General features: G+C 48.3%; 1 protein-coding gene across 4 annotated transcripts in view; it reads right to left on the bottom strand.

Moving 5' to 3' along the window:
• camkk1 (calcium/calmodulin dependent protein kinase kinase 1) overlaps window positions 1-15,853 on the bottom strand; it is a 125,413-nt gene that overhangs the window by 52,712 nt on the left and 56,848 nt on the right. The window contains exon 1 of one of the 4 annotated variants that reach the window (XM_033045925.1): window positions 2,745-2,942. The exons of the other annotated variants lie outside the window; for them this stretch is intronic. Within the exon in view, the coding sequence (XP_032901816.1) occupies window positions 2,745-2,801 (57 nt within the window). The 5' untranslated portion in view covers window positions 2,802-2,942. Of the gene's footprint in view, window positions 1-2,744; window positions 2,943-15,853 lie in introns of those variants that run through there. 4 annotated transcript variants of the gene reach the window in all.

Raw genomic sequence — 15,853 nt, 5'->3', positions numbered from 1 at the left:
ATCCCCGCACATTAACACAAGCTTACACACACTAGTGACAATTTACCCTTATGACAAGTATACAAAACCAAGCTAATTAACCTACAAACCTGTACATCTTTGGAGTGTGGGAGGAAACCAAACCCACGCGGTCACGGGGAGAACGCACAAACTCCGTGTGGCTCTTGTAAGGATGCCACCCCTTTCTCTCAAGGGCCTATCCCACGAGCATGCGAAACCCATGCAGCAAGCGCGACCTAAAGGGCCGGTCCCTCCAGCATGCGCCTGCATGCAGCGAGCGCGATCTAACGTGGTCGCTTGAGCCGTACGGCCTCGCGGGGCTGGTCCCACTTCGATCGCCGGAGCCGTATGGAGTTGTGCGGAGCTGGTCCCGACATCGCGCGGGGCTCCGAAAAACTGACTGGGTTCAAAAATACCGTGCGGCAACGGCCAGCCGGCCCGCAGCCTCCTTGACGCCGTGCCCACCGCCTCGACGCCGTACGTCCGTCGGACTTCGCTCGAACTTCACGTCACTCACTCGATCTCCGTGTGTACGCCGTCGAGGTGGCTGCGGGCTTTAGGTCGCGCTTGCCGCATGGAGTCGCATGCTCGTGGGACAGGCCCTTCAGTTTCCCCATCTCCATCTCCACAACATCTGTTCTCGAGTTGAGGCTTTCCACTCCAGGATATCTTCCTTTTCAGCAAACACTGCTTCCCCTTCGCTGTGGTTGATGGAGCCCTCAGCCACATTTCCTCATTTTCCATGCTTCCACTCTCTCCCCACCTCCTCCCAGGCAGGGCAGCGGTAGTTTCCTTAGTCCTTCCCTTTCACCCCACACGTTTCCAAACCAGCACATCATTCTTTAAGCTTCTCCAGCCTTTTTGTCTACCTTCGATTTTCCAGCATCTGCAGTTCCTTCTTAAACATCATTCTTTGACATATCCGCCATCCATAACTGTAACCTCATGCCCAGACGTATCTTCCTCTCCCTAAACCTTTCTGCTTTCCGCAAGGACCACTATTTCAGTGATCTCCTGGCTCACACATCCCTCCCCACCCATCTCTCTTCCTCCCCAGACCCTTCCCCTGGCGACTGTAGCAGATGCCACACATGTCTCTCCATCTCCACCCTCACCTCCATCCAAGGACTCACGCTGCACTTCCAGGGGAGACAGATGTTCATGTCCACCTCCTCCAATCTCCTCTATTGCATTTGGTGCTCTCAATGTGGCCTCCTCAACATCAGTGAGACAATTTGCAGATTGCTTACGCAGCCACCTTGCCAAGCACTGGTGCTCTGTCCGCTGTGGCCCATCTAGATCTCCTGGTTGCCCGCCATATTAGTTCTCCTTCAGTCTAGTTTATTGCCATGTGTACCGAGGTACAGTGAAAAGCTTTTGTTATGTGTTATCCAGTCAGCGGAAACACAATACATGATTACAACTGAACCATTTACGGTGTACAGATACATGATAAGGGAATAACGTTTGGTGCAAGGTAAAGCCAGCAAAGTCTGATCAAAGATAGTCCTAGGGTACCAATGAGGTAAGTAGTAGTTCAGGACTGCCCTCTATTTGTTGGTAGGATGGTTCAGTTGCCTGATAACAGTTGGGAAGAAACTGTCCCTGGAATCTGGAGGTGTGCATTCCCACACCAATCCATCTGCCTATGAGCACTTCCACTGCTGGAGCGAGGACAAACATTAACACATATTCCACCTGGGTAGTCTGCAACCGAATGGCATGAACATTGAATCCACACATCCTCTCTCCCTTCCTCTCATACACACCCTTCTTCCAACCCTCCAACCCTCCAGCCCCCTATCACCCAGTTTCCTCCACCCCTCATCCCAACTACATGTGCCCATCACCCATACAATCCTTCCATTGGATCCCCTTCCCTCCGCTACACCTCACCTTTCCCCTCGCTCTGTGACTCCCATATGCTACCAGCCTCATTCAGTTCCACGCTGCACCTTCTTTTGCTATTAGATTACAAAATCTATTGCCTTTTATTGTCCATTTATCACCTTCTGTCCTCTTATCACTCTCCACTCTTCCCTTCAACATCTAGCTATTATTTATCAATCAAGCCCTCCTCACCTGTATCCACCCCTCACTAGCTAGCTCTTGCCCCACCTCTACCCCCACCTGTACCCCTACCCCCACCCCCACCTCTTGCCCCACCCCTACCCCCATCTCTTGCCCCACCCCTACCCCCAGGAGGGGCCAGATACATGGATAGGTGAACTAAGGGAATGAACACTCTACAAGGAACAGGCCCTTCGGCTCAGCGTCTGCGCCAAATATGATGCCAAACTAAACTAATCTCCTCAGCCTCCACATGACCCATATCCCTCCATTCCCTGTATATCCATGTGCCTATCCAAAAGCCTCTTAAACGCCACTCTCATATCTGCTTCCACCACAACCTCTGGCAGCAATTTTCACTATTCTTTGTATTTAAATAAAACTTGCTCTGCAGACCTCCTTTACACTTCCCCTCCGACTTTAAACCGATACCCTCGTCTTTGACACATGCACCCGGAAAAAAGGTTCTGACTATCCACGCTGTCTGTTCCTCTCACAGTCTTATAAACCTGTGTCGCATCTCCATTTAACCACCGACACTCCCCCGAGAAACCAATCCAAGTTTGTCCAACGTCTCATCGCTAATACCCTGGGATCCAGGCAGAGTCGCGATAAACCTCTCCCACAGCACAAGCTACCCAGACAGTGCCAATGTTGCAATAATGAAGAGTTACCTCTGAGTGATCCATGCCGTCTCTCTGCCGAACCAGACCCAGGAGAACATCATGCATGATCACCGTCTCATCAGTGTGTGTTCAGGACTGAGTAATATCTTGGATCCCCTGCCTCTGTGCCATGGGCGATAGTTGCCTAAAAAGGATGAGCTTCACTGACTAACACTGAAACTCTGCCATTTCAACAGCTGAGGAACAGTTTGATCATCTGATCTCCATCTGCTTGGGTCAAGTGTCACTACATAGCCTGCACAAGCCAAATTCCGTCTAAAAATGGGCTCATCCATCTCTGTAAGATCCTGGAAGGAGGCAGGATTGTTCAGCTCATTAATCTTCGGGGACAGGGAGCACTAAAATTAAAGAGTATTTAAATGGATGTGGGTTGAGATGCAGGGAATTGAGAAAACAGTTAATATTTAATGGTTAGATTAAAAAAGAAAGCACTTACATCCAGAGAGTGCATCACATGACATCCTAGAATGACATGCAGAAAGCATTAAGTGTTTTAGAAATGGAGTCACTGTGATGAAGGAGATTAAAGTGGATGGGAGCAAACTCAGTCTGAATGTCTGAGAGAAGAGGCGGAGGTAGAAACTCTTGTGATATCCTTATATGGTTGAGCGCTTGATGCATCATAATGTGTGTGGGGGCTGTGGACCAGCAGTGGGAAAGCAGGATTCATTTTGTAAGAAATGTCGTCCATCCATTTCCCTCCACAGATGCTGCCTGACCTGCTGAGTTCCCCCAGCACTTGGTATTTTGCTCAAGATCCCAGCATCTGCAATCTCATTGCATCTCTCTAGGGTTTACCTCACTAGATTGTTGCCACTTGGCATGGATGTGATGGGCCAAACGACCTCCATCCACACTAGGACTGAACCCATTGGCCACCCTGCAAGATCTCACGATCAACAACAAGTAGGAATATCTTTTTTTGTGATGGTAACAGGAGGACAAATTTTGATCAGGACCCTGGAAATAAATTGCTCGGCACTTCTTTGCATTGCACCACAGTGACTTATGTCCAGACAAGGCTTCAGTTTAAAGTATCGACCGAAGGATGGCACTTCTGACGGTGCGGAACTCCCTCAGAACTGTGCTGGACGCCAGCCCCGGCTGTGTGTGCAAAGCTTCAGGGCAGAACCCATCATTGTCGGACCGGAACTAACAGAATTGCCTCAAAGGCAGGGCCAACGTCTATATACGGATTATTAAATGGTAATGCGCAGGGAAAGACAGCAACATACAGAGAGCTGAGTTGGGGGAGGTGAGGAAAGGGGGAGAGAGGAAGCAAGAGAGAGGGAAAGTGGAAGAGAAAGAGAAAGAGAGTGAGAGGAAGAGAGAGAGGGAAGAAAGCAAGAAAGAGAGCAAGAGGGAGAAATAGAAAGAGAGCGAGCAAGAGAGAGCAAAAGAGGGGGATAGTACAGAGAGGGTGGAAGAGAGAGAGAGTGCCAGAGAGAGAGAGGGAGAGAGAGAGAGAGAGAGAGAGAGAGACAGAGAGAGACAGAGAGAGACAGAGAGAGAGAGACAGAGAGACCGACAGAGAGACAGACAGAGAGACAGACAGAGAGACAGACAGAGAGACAGACAGAGAGACAGACAGAGAGACAGACAGAGAGACAGACAGAGAGACAGACAGAGAGACAGACAGAGATAGAGCCAGAGATAGAATCATAGAAAGTAGGTGCGAGAGTAGACCACCAGGTCCGTCGAGCCCGCACCGCCATTCACTCATGGCTGAACACTAAACAGACACACTTACCCACAAACAGTAGACACAAGACACAGAACACAAGACACTACCCTCCCCTTTATACCGCTATCACCCCTCTCCACCCCAAGAACCGCGTGATCTCCTGGGGGAGGCAAAAAAACCGGATAAAAACCCAGGTCCAATTCGGGAAAAAAATCCGGGAAATTCCTCTCCGACCCCAATCCAGGCGATCGACACTTGTCCAGGAGATCACTCAGGTCTACTATACTAACCATACCTAGGTCCATATCCCTGCCCTCTCCCCGTAGCCCCTTATCCCCTTGGCAGCTAAAAAACCATCTATTTTTGACTTAAATATATTTAACGTTTCTGCTTCCACTGCTCCCTGGGGCAGTGAATTCCACAAACTAACCACCCTCTGGGTGAAGAAGTTCTTCCTCATCTCAGTTTTAAAAGAGCCCCCCCTCACTCTGCAACTATGTCCCCTAGTTCTAGCCTCCCCGATCATTGGGAACATCCTCGGTGCATCCACCCGATCAAGGCCCCTCACGATCTTATACGTTTCAATGAGATCGCCTCTCATTCTTCTAAACTCCAAAGAGTAGAGTCCCAGCTTACTTAACCTTTCCTCATATGTCAATCCCCTCATTGCAGGAATTAATCTTGTAAACCTTCGCTGCACTGCCTCCAGGGCTAGTACATCCTTTCTTAAGTATGGACCCCAGAACTGTACACAGTATTCCAAATGTGGTCTCACTAATACCGTGTACAGCTGCAGCAAGACCTCCGTGTTTTTATACTCAATCCCCCTAGCAATAAAGGCCAAAACTCCATTGGCCTTCCTGATTGCTTGCTGCACCTGCATACTGACTTTTAGTGATTCATGTACTAATACCCCTAGATCCCTTTGCGTTGCATTACAACGCAGCTCCTCCTCATTTAGAAAATAACTTGCCCTATCATTTTTTTCCCCAAAGTGAATGACCTCACATTTATTAGTATTAAATTTCATCTGCCAAGTTGTTGCCCACTCACCTAGCTTATCTATATCCTTTTGCAGACTCTTCCTATCCTCCTCATCCCCTACTTTCCCTCCCATTTTCGTATCGTCCGCAAATTTTGATATATTACACTTGGTTCCCTCCTCCAAATCATTTATATAAATTGTGAACAACTGTGGTCCCAGCACCGACCCTTGCGGAAACCCCGCTAGTTACCGGTTGCCATCCCGAGTATGAACCATTTATCCCCACTCTCTGCTTCCTATTCGTTAGCCAATCCTCTACCCATGCTAATATATTACCCCCAATCCCACAATTTTTTATTTTTAGCAATAGTCTCTTATGTGGCACCTTGTCAAAAGCCTTTTGGAAGTCCAAGTATACCACATCCACCGGTTCCCCTTTATCCACTCGGCTTGTTACTTCCTCAAAGAATTCGAGCAGATTCGTTAAACACGACTTCCCCTTCACAAAACCATGCTGGTTCTGTCTGATGAAGTCATGTTTATCCAAGTGGCCCGTTACACAGGACCAGATCTAAGATTGCCTCCCCCCTTGTCGGTTCCGTGACATACTGTTCTAGGAACCCGTCTCTAATACATTCTATAAACTCTTCCTCTAGTCTACCCTGCCCAGTTTGGTCTGCCCAATTAATATGAAAATTGAAGTCCCCCATGATTACAGCAGTTCCCTTTTTACATGCGTCAACTATTTGCAGATTTATGTTCTGACTAACAGCGTCACAGCTATTTGGAGGTCTATAAATTACACCCACTAGTGTTTTTTTCCCTTTGTTATTCTCTATCTGTACCCAAGCCGTTTCACTATCCTGATCCTTCAACGCAATATCCTTCCTCTCCATTGCCGTTATTCCCTCCCTTATTAAAAGGGCCACCCCTCCTCCCTTTCTTTCCTGTCTATCTTTTCTAATTGTCGAGTACCCCTCTATATTTAACTCCCAGTCCTGATCCCCTTGCAGCCATGTCTCCGTAATGGCCACGATATCATAACTATATATACTTAATTGCACCGTTAATTCATTTATCTTATTTTGAATACTCCGCGCATTTAGATAAAGCACTTTCAGATGATTTTTACTACCCTTCCTTTCCGTTTTTGCCCCTTTTACATCTAGAGCTTTATCTTCACACATTCTGGATCCTCCTGTCACATTTTGATTTTCCGCTTCCCTAGCCTCCCTTAGCTCACTGTACCCTTACTAAATCACTGTACCTTTAACCAAAAAGCAGAAATGCTAACCTGAGGTTGCACCCAATCAGCTGCTTCCTCTAGTCTGCTCCCACCAATCAGCGGCTTCCCCAGAAACCCTCCCTATGGAGTGTGGAACGTTACGGGATTTGGTAAGCTCTGACCCTCCACCGCTGTCTCCAACGGTCCTGGGTCTCTGTGAGAACAAGCCCCGTGCCCGATTCAAGCCCTCACCGCTCTGACCCTCCACCACTGTCTCCAACGGTCCTGGGTCTCTGTGAGAACAAGCCCCGTGCCCGATTCAAGCCCTCACCGCTCTGACCCTCCACCGCTGTCTCCAACGGTCCTGGGTCTCTGTGAGAACAAGCCCCGTGCCCGATTCAAGCCCTCACCGCTCTGACCCTCCACCGCTGTCTCCAACGGTCCTGGGTCTCTGTGAGAACAAGCCCCGTGCCCGATTCAAGCCCTCACCGCTCTGACCCTCCACCGCTGTCTCCAACGGTCCTGGGTCTCTGTGAGAACAAGCCCCGTGCCCGATTCAAGCCCTCACCGCTCTGACCCTCCACCGCTGTCTCCAACGGTCCTGGGTCTCTGTGAGAACAAGCCCCGTGCCCGATTCAAGCCCTCACCGCTCTGACCCTCCACCGCTGTCTCCAACGGTCCTGGGTCTCTGTGAGAACAAGCCCCGTGCCCGATTCAAGCCCTCACCGCTCTGACCCTCCACCGCTGTCTCCAACGGTCCTGGGTCTCTGTGAGAACAAGCCCCGTGCCCGATTCAAGCCCTCACCGCTCTGACCCTCCACCGCTGTCTCCAACGGTCCTGGGTCTCTGTGAGAACAAGCCCCGTGCCCGATTCAAGCCCTCACCGCTCTGACCCTCCACCGCTGTCTCCAACGGTCCTGGGTCTCTGTGAGAACAAGCCCCGTGCCCGATTCAAGCCCTCACCGCTCTGACCCTCCACCGCTGTCTCCAACGGTCCTGGGTCTCTGTGAGAACAAGCCCCGTGCCCGATTCAAGCCCTCACCGCTCTGACCCTCCACCGCTGTCTCCAACGGTCCTGGGTCTCTGTGAGAACAAGCCCCGTGCCCGATTCAAGCCCTCACCGCTCTGACCCTCCACCGCTGTCTCCAACGGTCCTGGGTCTCTGTGAGAACAAGCCCCGTGCCCGATTCAAGCCCTCACCGCTCTGACCCTCCACCGCTGTCTCCAACGGTCCTGGGTCTCTGTGAGAACAAGCCCCGTGCCCGATTCAAGCCCTCACCGCTCTGACCCTCCACCGCTGTCTCCAACGGTCCTGGGTCTCTGTGAGAACAAGCCCCGTGCCCGATTCAAGCCCTCACCGCTCTGACCCTCCACCGCTGTCTCCAACGGTCCTGGGTCTCTGTGAGAACAAGCCCCGTGCCCGATTCAAGCCCTCACCGCTCTGACCCTCCACCGCTGTCTCCAACGGTCCTGGGTCTCTGTGAGAACAAGCCCCGTGCCCGATTCAAGCCCTCACCGCTCTGACCCTCCACCGCTGTCTCCAACGGTCCTGGGTCTCTGTGAGAACAAGCCCCGTGCCCGATTCAAGCCCTCACCGCTCTGACCCTCCACCGCTGTCTCCAACGATAGAGACAGAGATTGAGAGAGAGATTGAGACAGAGATTGAGAGAGAGACAGAGAGGGGGGAGAGAATGCAGAGAGAGAGGAGGAACAAGATTCACAGACTGGATAAAGGAGAGCACAATTATCAGCTGGTGAATCTGTGGGATTCTGAATCCAGCATTTGCATCTTCCGGGAGATGTGAAAAACAGATTTGAGGCAGGATGGAAGGGCCATGAACTGAAGGGCCTAGTTTGTCGCGTATACGGGGTACAGTGAAAAGCTTTTTGTTGCGTGCGAACCAGTCAGCGGAAAGACGATACACGATTACAATCGAGCCGCCCATAGTGTGCAGATACATGATAAAGGGTATAATGTTTAGTGCAAGATAAAGCCAGTAAAATCTGTTTACAGATTGTCCGATGGGACTACAATGAGGTAGATAGTAGCTCAGGACCGGTGTCCAGTTGTTGATAGGATGGTTCAGATGCCTGATAACAGCTGGGAAGAAACTGTCCCTGAATCTGGAGATGAGCGTTTTCAAACTCCTATACCTCTTGCCTGATGAGAGAGGGGAGAATGAGGGAGTGAATGACCGGGGTGAGGCTCGTTCTTGATTATGCCGGGGGGCTCAAAGGTCAAAGAAATCCCCATGCGCAAAGACCTTTCCCAGCGAGTCCCAGCAATGTTCAAGTGAACTGGGATTTTCAGGTGTCCCCTCCCATCCACCCACCCACAAGGAGGACAAGGGGTGCAGTGTGTTGAGCCGCTCCTGCACACATGGTTGCCTCTAATTCCTTGCTCTTCCTAATCCTAGATGAGGAGAAGGTCAGACAGCAACAACAACAAAACCACTGGAGGAACACTGTGGGTAAAGCCAGAGGACATAAGTGAAGTCTTAAATTAATATTTCGTTTCTGGCGGATCACTTAGGAGAAAGGCACTTAGTTGAAGGACTCCTAAGTGAAAACAAATGGCATGTATTCATAGAAGACCTCGCCAACGCCCTCTGGAGAATTCAGGAACGGCTGTGTTGAAATTTTAGAGCACATTTAGATTAAAAGGGAGGAGGTATTAAATGTCTTGGCACTCAGATTGGGACCTTTGTTCAATCTGATGACCCAACATCAATCTGAATGCAGGTCAGGCATGGAGGGAGATGGACAGACGACATTTCAGGAAGGGTCCCTTCCTCAATCTGTCACAGGTACAAAATCGTGAGTCTCTTGAACAGGGTAGGAAAACAAGAACCAGGGACATAAGTTTAAGGTGAGGGGGGGGGGGGGGGGGGGGGGGGGGGGGGGAGATTTAATAGGAATCGGAGGGGTAATGTTTTTACACAAAGGGTGGTGGATATATGGAACAAGCTGCCAGAGGAGGAAGTTGAGGCAGGTACAATCATAACATTTAAGAAACGTTTAGACCAGTGGTTCCCAACGTGGGGCGTACGCCCCACAGGGGGGGCAATTTGATTTTTAAGGGGGGCATCAGGTAAACATATGTAGTTTATGTTTCAGATGTTATTTTGAGTAAATTCCATTTTCTGAGAATTATTTCTTTGTCTGCTCGTGCTAAAATATGGGGGGGGGCATCAGGATTTTAGAGGTGATTAGGTGGGGCATGGCCAAAAAAAGGTTGGGAACCACTGGTTTAGACGGATAGGATAATTTTAGAAGGATATGGGCCAAACACAGGCCAGTGGGACTAGTGTTGATGGGACATGTTGGTCGGTGTGGGCAAATTCAGTGATTCCATGCTGTATGACTCTATGGCTCTCTGAGATACTGCCTGGCCTGCTGAGTTCCTGCCGAACTTTGTTTCTCTTCCAAGATTCCAGCATCATGAGACGCCAGTCAAAGGTTGGGACGCTGTCTTGACATGAAAGGTGTAATTTTCTTATTTTGTCATGTTAAGGCATCTCTCAAAGAACTCTGTTTCTCTTTAGGACTACCGTATTTCCCAGCAAAGAAGACGCTATTTTTTACCCTAAAATAAGACCCGAAAATGTACCTGCGTCATGGAGGCCGAAGGCTAGATTGTTAGCCAAGAAAGTTAGACTTGGGCTAAATCACTTTTAAAACATGGGGGGGGGGGGGGGGGGGGGGGGGCACAATGAGGCCTAACACAGGGGTCGGCAACCTACGGCCTGGATCCGGCCCGCAGGCGGGTTTTTTTTTCAATTCGTTTTCGCAGCCAGTCCCGGGGCACGCAGCCGACCTGGGCGCTACAGCCAGACTTGCCAGCCGACCTGGGTGTCACAGCCAGTCCCGGGGCATGCAGCTGACCTGGGAACTGCAACCATTCGCGGGGCATGCAGCCGACCTGGGTGTCACAGCCAAACCTGGGGCAAGCAAGCCGACCTGGGCGCTGCAGCCAGTCCCGTGGCACGCAGCCGACCTGGGAACTGCAGCCAGACCTGGGTTAAGCAAGTTGACCTGGGTGCAACCGCCAGACCTGGGCTCTCTCTCTCTCTCTCTTCCCGTTATGTGATCTCCCTGAGCCAGGAAGTCCCCATCCCTCAGACCTGAACCTTACAGCGCATTGTGGGACAGGCAAAGATGGAGGCTCCCCGGTCCAGATTGCCTCCTTGAAGAAGTTTCACATCTTCCTTTCTACTGACTAAACCAAACCCTTGATCCTGTCCCGCCAGCCATTTAAAAAAATGTAGCAACTCAAAATGGGGGTGCATCCTCGACGCAGGCGCGTCTTCATTGCCGGGAAACACAGTATATACTTCTGAGGTGTGGCAATAAAGGGAGCAGACATTGTTAACGTTGTGTGTAGGAAGGAACTGCAGATGCTGGTTCACATCGAAGGTAGACACAAAATGCTGGAGTAACTCAGCGGGACAGGCAGTGGGTAATATTTCGATTTGAGACCCTTCTTCAGACTGCATTTTCGTTGTGCTCAGCAGAGGTCCTATGGGAGTGACACAGGAATATTGTTACTGATCTAGCTGCTTCACAGTTCCAGCCACCCAGGTTCAATCCTGACCTCAGGTACTGCCAATGTGGAGTTTGCACGTTCTTTCATTAACAAGATGGGTAGCCCCAGGAGCTCTTGTTTCCTCCCACATCCCAAGGGCGTGCAGCTTCTTGAGGTTAACTGGCCTCTGAAATTATACCTAATTTAGATGGCTGCAGGGGGAATTAGAGTATGATAGTGAGCATGTTACAGGGTGAGCATGTTGCATGAAAATATGTGGGGGAACTGGAATGATGGGATTGCTCCGAGACCAGGCATAGACAATAGGGCAAATAGCCTCCTTGCATGTTGAATGGAAAAGTTTGGTCAACAAACTAATCACTGATGCAAGAGTCGACCTGTTACAGTTTTCCACTGGTGAGCAGAAAGTCAGGCTTGGAAATGCACTTATTGCCAGTTTGAGCGGCACATGTTAATTCCACAATTTTTTTTTTTTTTTTTTGCTGTCAATTTTTGGTCCAGGGTGTAGGATTTATTGCTGCCGAGCCTGTTTCTGAGTCAGCCTGCCATTTAATTATTGCGGGTGCCAGTACAGATTTTCACAAGGAAGCTAATTAAACAGAATCAATGCGAGTTAACTAGCAATACAAAAATGTGTGTTGAAGTAAGTGGTAGGACTCGGTGTGTTCAGTGCATGCTTACAATTTTTGTATACAAAAACAGGAATGTAATGCTGAGGCTCTATAAGGCGCTGGTAAGGCCGCATTTGGAATATTGTGAGCAATATTGGGCACCATATCTGAGGAAGGATGTGCTGGCTCTGCAGAGGGTCCAGAGGAGGTTTACAAGAATGATCCCAGGAATGAGTAGGTTAACCTATGACGAGCGTTTTGTCGGCACTGGGCCTGTACCCACTGGAGTTTAGAAGAATGAGGGGGGACCTCATTGAAACATACAGAATAGTAAAAGGCTTGGATAGAGTGGATATGGAGAGGATGTTTCCACTAGTGGAAGAGTCTAGGACTAGAGGTCATAGCCTCAGAATTAAAGGACGCTCTTTTAGGAAGGAGATGAGGAGAGATTTATTTCGTCAGAGGGCGGTGAATCTGTGGATTTCTTTGCCACAGGAGGCTGTGGAGGCCAAGTCAGTGGATAATTTTAAGGCAGAGATAGATAGATTTTTGATGAGTGCAGGTGTCGGCGGTTATGGGGAGAAGGCAGGAGAATGGGGTTAGGAGGGAGAGATAGATCAGCCATGATTGAATGGTGGAGTAAGAATGATGGAATTTTACTCCTATTCATGATGTTATGACCATACTGCACTCACTTGCTACCAAGTAGCACAACTTCATGTAACTGCAAGGCATTCTGAGCCATCGTTGGTTCTGTCTCACTCAGGGCAGTGGCTTTGAAGGACCAACAAATGCATTTACAATCACAAACAGTACATAGGACAAGCATTGTCCTGTTACATTATGGTGGTGAGGATCTGCAGGATATTTATGGGTGTAATTATCACCTAAAACTAATGACTACATAGTGCAAATTCTACATTGTCAGTATATTTCACTCCAGAGCAGTCTGTGGTAAATGCAACGTAGTAAAATATATAAGAGCAACCTCTCGAGCCTGCTCCACCACTCAGCAAGATCCTGCCCGATCTTTAACTTCAACACCATCTTCCCACATCATCTCTATATCACTTACTTCCTCTTGCATCAGAAATCCCCCTCAGCTTTGGATCAATGACTGAGCCTCACAGTCCATCAGCCTGTTTCCACGAGCGTATATATCTCTCTAAAAGCCTCTTAAATACCACTACAATATCTGCCTCCACCACCACAGCTGGCAGCCTCTGTGTTAAAAAAACCCAACTTGCCTCGAACATTTCCTTTAACCTTTGCCCCTCTCATTTTAAAGCTATTTCCTCTAGTCTCGGATATTTCCACCTTGAGCAACGGGTTCTGACTGTCTACCCTATCTATGCCTCTCAAAACTTTAAAAAGGCATGTGCAACAAATAGTCATTTGTTTAAAATGACCAAATAATCTGTTTAGGCCAAGCGCTGGTAAGTGGGATTAGTACTGACGTCAACTTGATGGTCTGTGTTGTAGGACTCCAATAATCAATGGGCACATCTGTCGTTCCTCTAAATCCCACCCAATCTGTCTGACAAATCCATCAGCTAGGGATCTCCACTGTCATCCTTCATGGAAAGTAGATCCACCTTTTGGCAAGAAGTAGAAAATGCACCAAGGTGTGGTAGCACCAAAGCTCCATGTCATTGCGGCATCTTACCCCTGGTATTGAACTCAATGAGTCCTCTTGTCCCTATTGGGAAATGTTCTCCTATTGAACATTTGCCTTCCTAACTACCCCTACGCCTGCACAGTAGCTTTTCAGTGGCTGGTGTACCCTTTGAATATCAACATTTACCAATCCATCACCATTTACAAAATACTCAGACTTTCTGCTTTTCCTATGAAATACATAACTTTATCCCCCCCCCCCCAATTTATACTCCTGTAGCATCTTGTCATATGACAAGCAGTAAAAGAAGCAGCTGATTGAGATTCTGCTCGAGGGAGACAATTTGCAGTAAAACAGAACATTTCTGATCTTGAATGAGAGGTAAAATTACAGATCATTAAAGCATGCCTCGCAGAGCAACCATGAAAGAAAGCCCTTTGAGGGATAAATTGAACTGCTCAAATTAGCAAGATTGTTGTCTGCCTCAGAGAATACAACAATCAGTGACAAATGACCATAAGTTGTCGCTGCAAACAGAATCAGAGAAAATATACATCAAAGTACACGCTCTTATTCAAATATTCAAAACCATTAATAGAGAATAATAACCAACACGTTGGTGAGCTAAACATACCCAAAAATAGCTAATATAGACGCAAAATGCTGGAGTAACTCAGCGGGATAGGCAGCATCTCTGGATAGAAGGAATGGGTGATGTTTCGGGACGAGACCCTTCTTCAGACTCTTCCTACTCCTAAATAGCTACAGCTATGTCTGGCGTGGCAGCTCCCCACATAAAGAATGTCCTGCTCAGGGAGAAAGCAGTCCAAGTCTGTGAAAAACTCAATGACTTGCATGGGTCAACCATTCAGCAGACACAGTAGGTCAAGGAATGGTCTCGACCCAAAACGGCACCTATTCCTTTTCTCCATGGGATGCTGCCTGACCCGCTGAGTTGCTACAGCTTTTTGAGTCTATCGTCTATGTCAAAATTCAAACTGTGTTGCATTTGTGGAAGACAGAGCAGGGATGCATTAATCTGACAATTCCGAGTACACTATTGTGAGTTACAGCACCCATATTTTTTTAAGCAGTGACAATTGGATAATGATGATGTTGACAGAGAACCGGGGCCCTTGGACTGGGTGTCCAAAGCTAACCGGCAGGTGTTACGAAGTCACTTTGTATGTTAGCCTTAAAATGCATAAGGGGATTTGAGGTCAAGAGTAAAGGTGTGGTCCCACAACTAGGATGAGACCACAATAGGACCGTTATCTTGGACACCTCATTCAAAAATAATATAAAAAAAGACACAAAGTGTTGGAGTAACTGCAGGTCAGGCTGCATCCCCGGAGAACATGGATAGGTGACGTTTCGGGTGGGAAACTTTATTTGGTTTAGTTTCATTTATTAATGTCATGTGCACTGAGGTGCAGTAAAAAGCTTTTTTGTTATGTGCTATCCTGTCAACAAGAAGACTATACATGATTAGAATCAAGCCATCCACAGTGGACAGGTGCAGGGATAAAGGGTATTTCTTCAGACAGAAGAAGTCCCAACCCCCAAAATGCCACCTATGCATGTTCTCCAGAGATACTGCCTGACCCGTTGAGTTACTCCAGCACTTTGTGTCCGTTTTTGGTTGCTATCAAGGGAGTGCAGCAAAGCTTCATTAGATTGCTTGCCGGCATGCTGGATGTGTCATATGAGCAACGTTTGAGTAGGCAAGGCCTCTGCTCTTTAGTTTACGCCTCATCCTGTTTGGTTGTCCGGCACAAAAAGTGATGCTCGCTCATATGAGGAAGTTAGGACAGTGGAAGCAAAGAGGAAATGTATAACATCAAGCACATCATCAACGACAGCGTCTCTACACCTCTGTCACCTGTGTGGAAGGAACTTTCAAGCCCAGATCGGTCTCATCAGCCACTTCTCTGCATGCGATAACATGGTAGACTGGATGTTGTGGTCTTACTCAAGAATCAGGGACAAACAACAATAGCTCTTAAATGTAGAAGAGAGAGAAACAACCTCAACGCAGCATGTAAACATTTACTTTAGTCCTCTTGGATTTTGCAATCACAGTGACAAAAGGCGTTGTGCCTTTTGTATCAACAGACGCAGTCTCCCGTATCAACCGATGAACTGAGTTGTGAATTGTGAACTCCAGAACATTCTCTGCACCCTTTGGTGAATGTGACACTGGACCTCAACAAATCTTCACCATGTGGTGCCTACAACCCACCCTCTATATAGCAAGTGTAAATGTAATCCTCAAAATGATGACAATGCATGAAATCACAGCTATAACAGCAAAATGTTGCTCCAATAGTGTGTACAACAACTCAGTCAGAAAAGTGGAATCATCAGTAAAAGCATTGCCTCTCATGATATTGCACGTACAATGCGAGATTTGCAAAGAGTTCACAAT

The sequence above is a fragment of the Amblyraja radiata genome, chromosome 28, assembly GCF_010909765.2.
Source record: "Amblyraja radiata isolate CabotCenter1 chromosome 28, sAmbRad1.1.pri, whole genome shotgun sequence".
Taxonomy (NCBI): domain Eukaryota; kingdom Metazoa; phylum Chordata; class Chondrichthyes; order Rajiformes; family Rajidae; genus Amblyraja; species Amblyraja radiata.
This window is presented reverse-complemented; position numbering and strand designations above follow the sequence as displayed.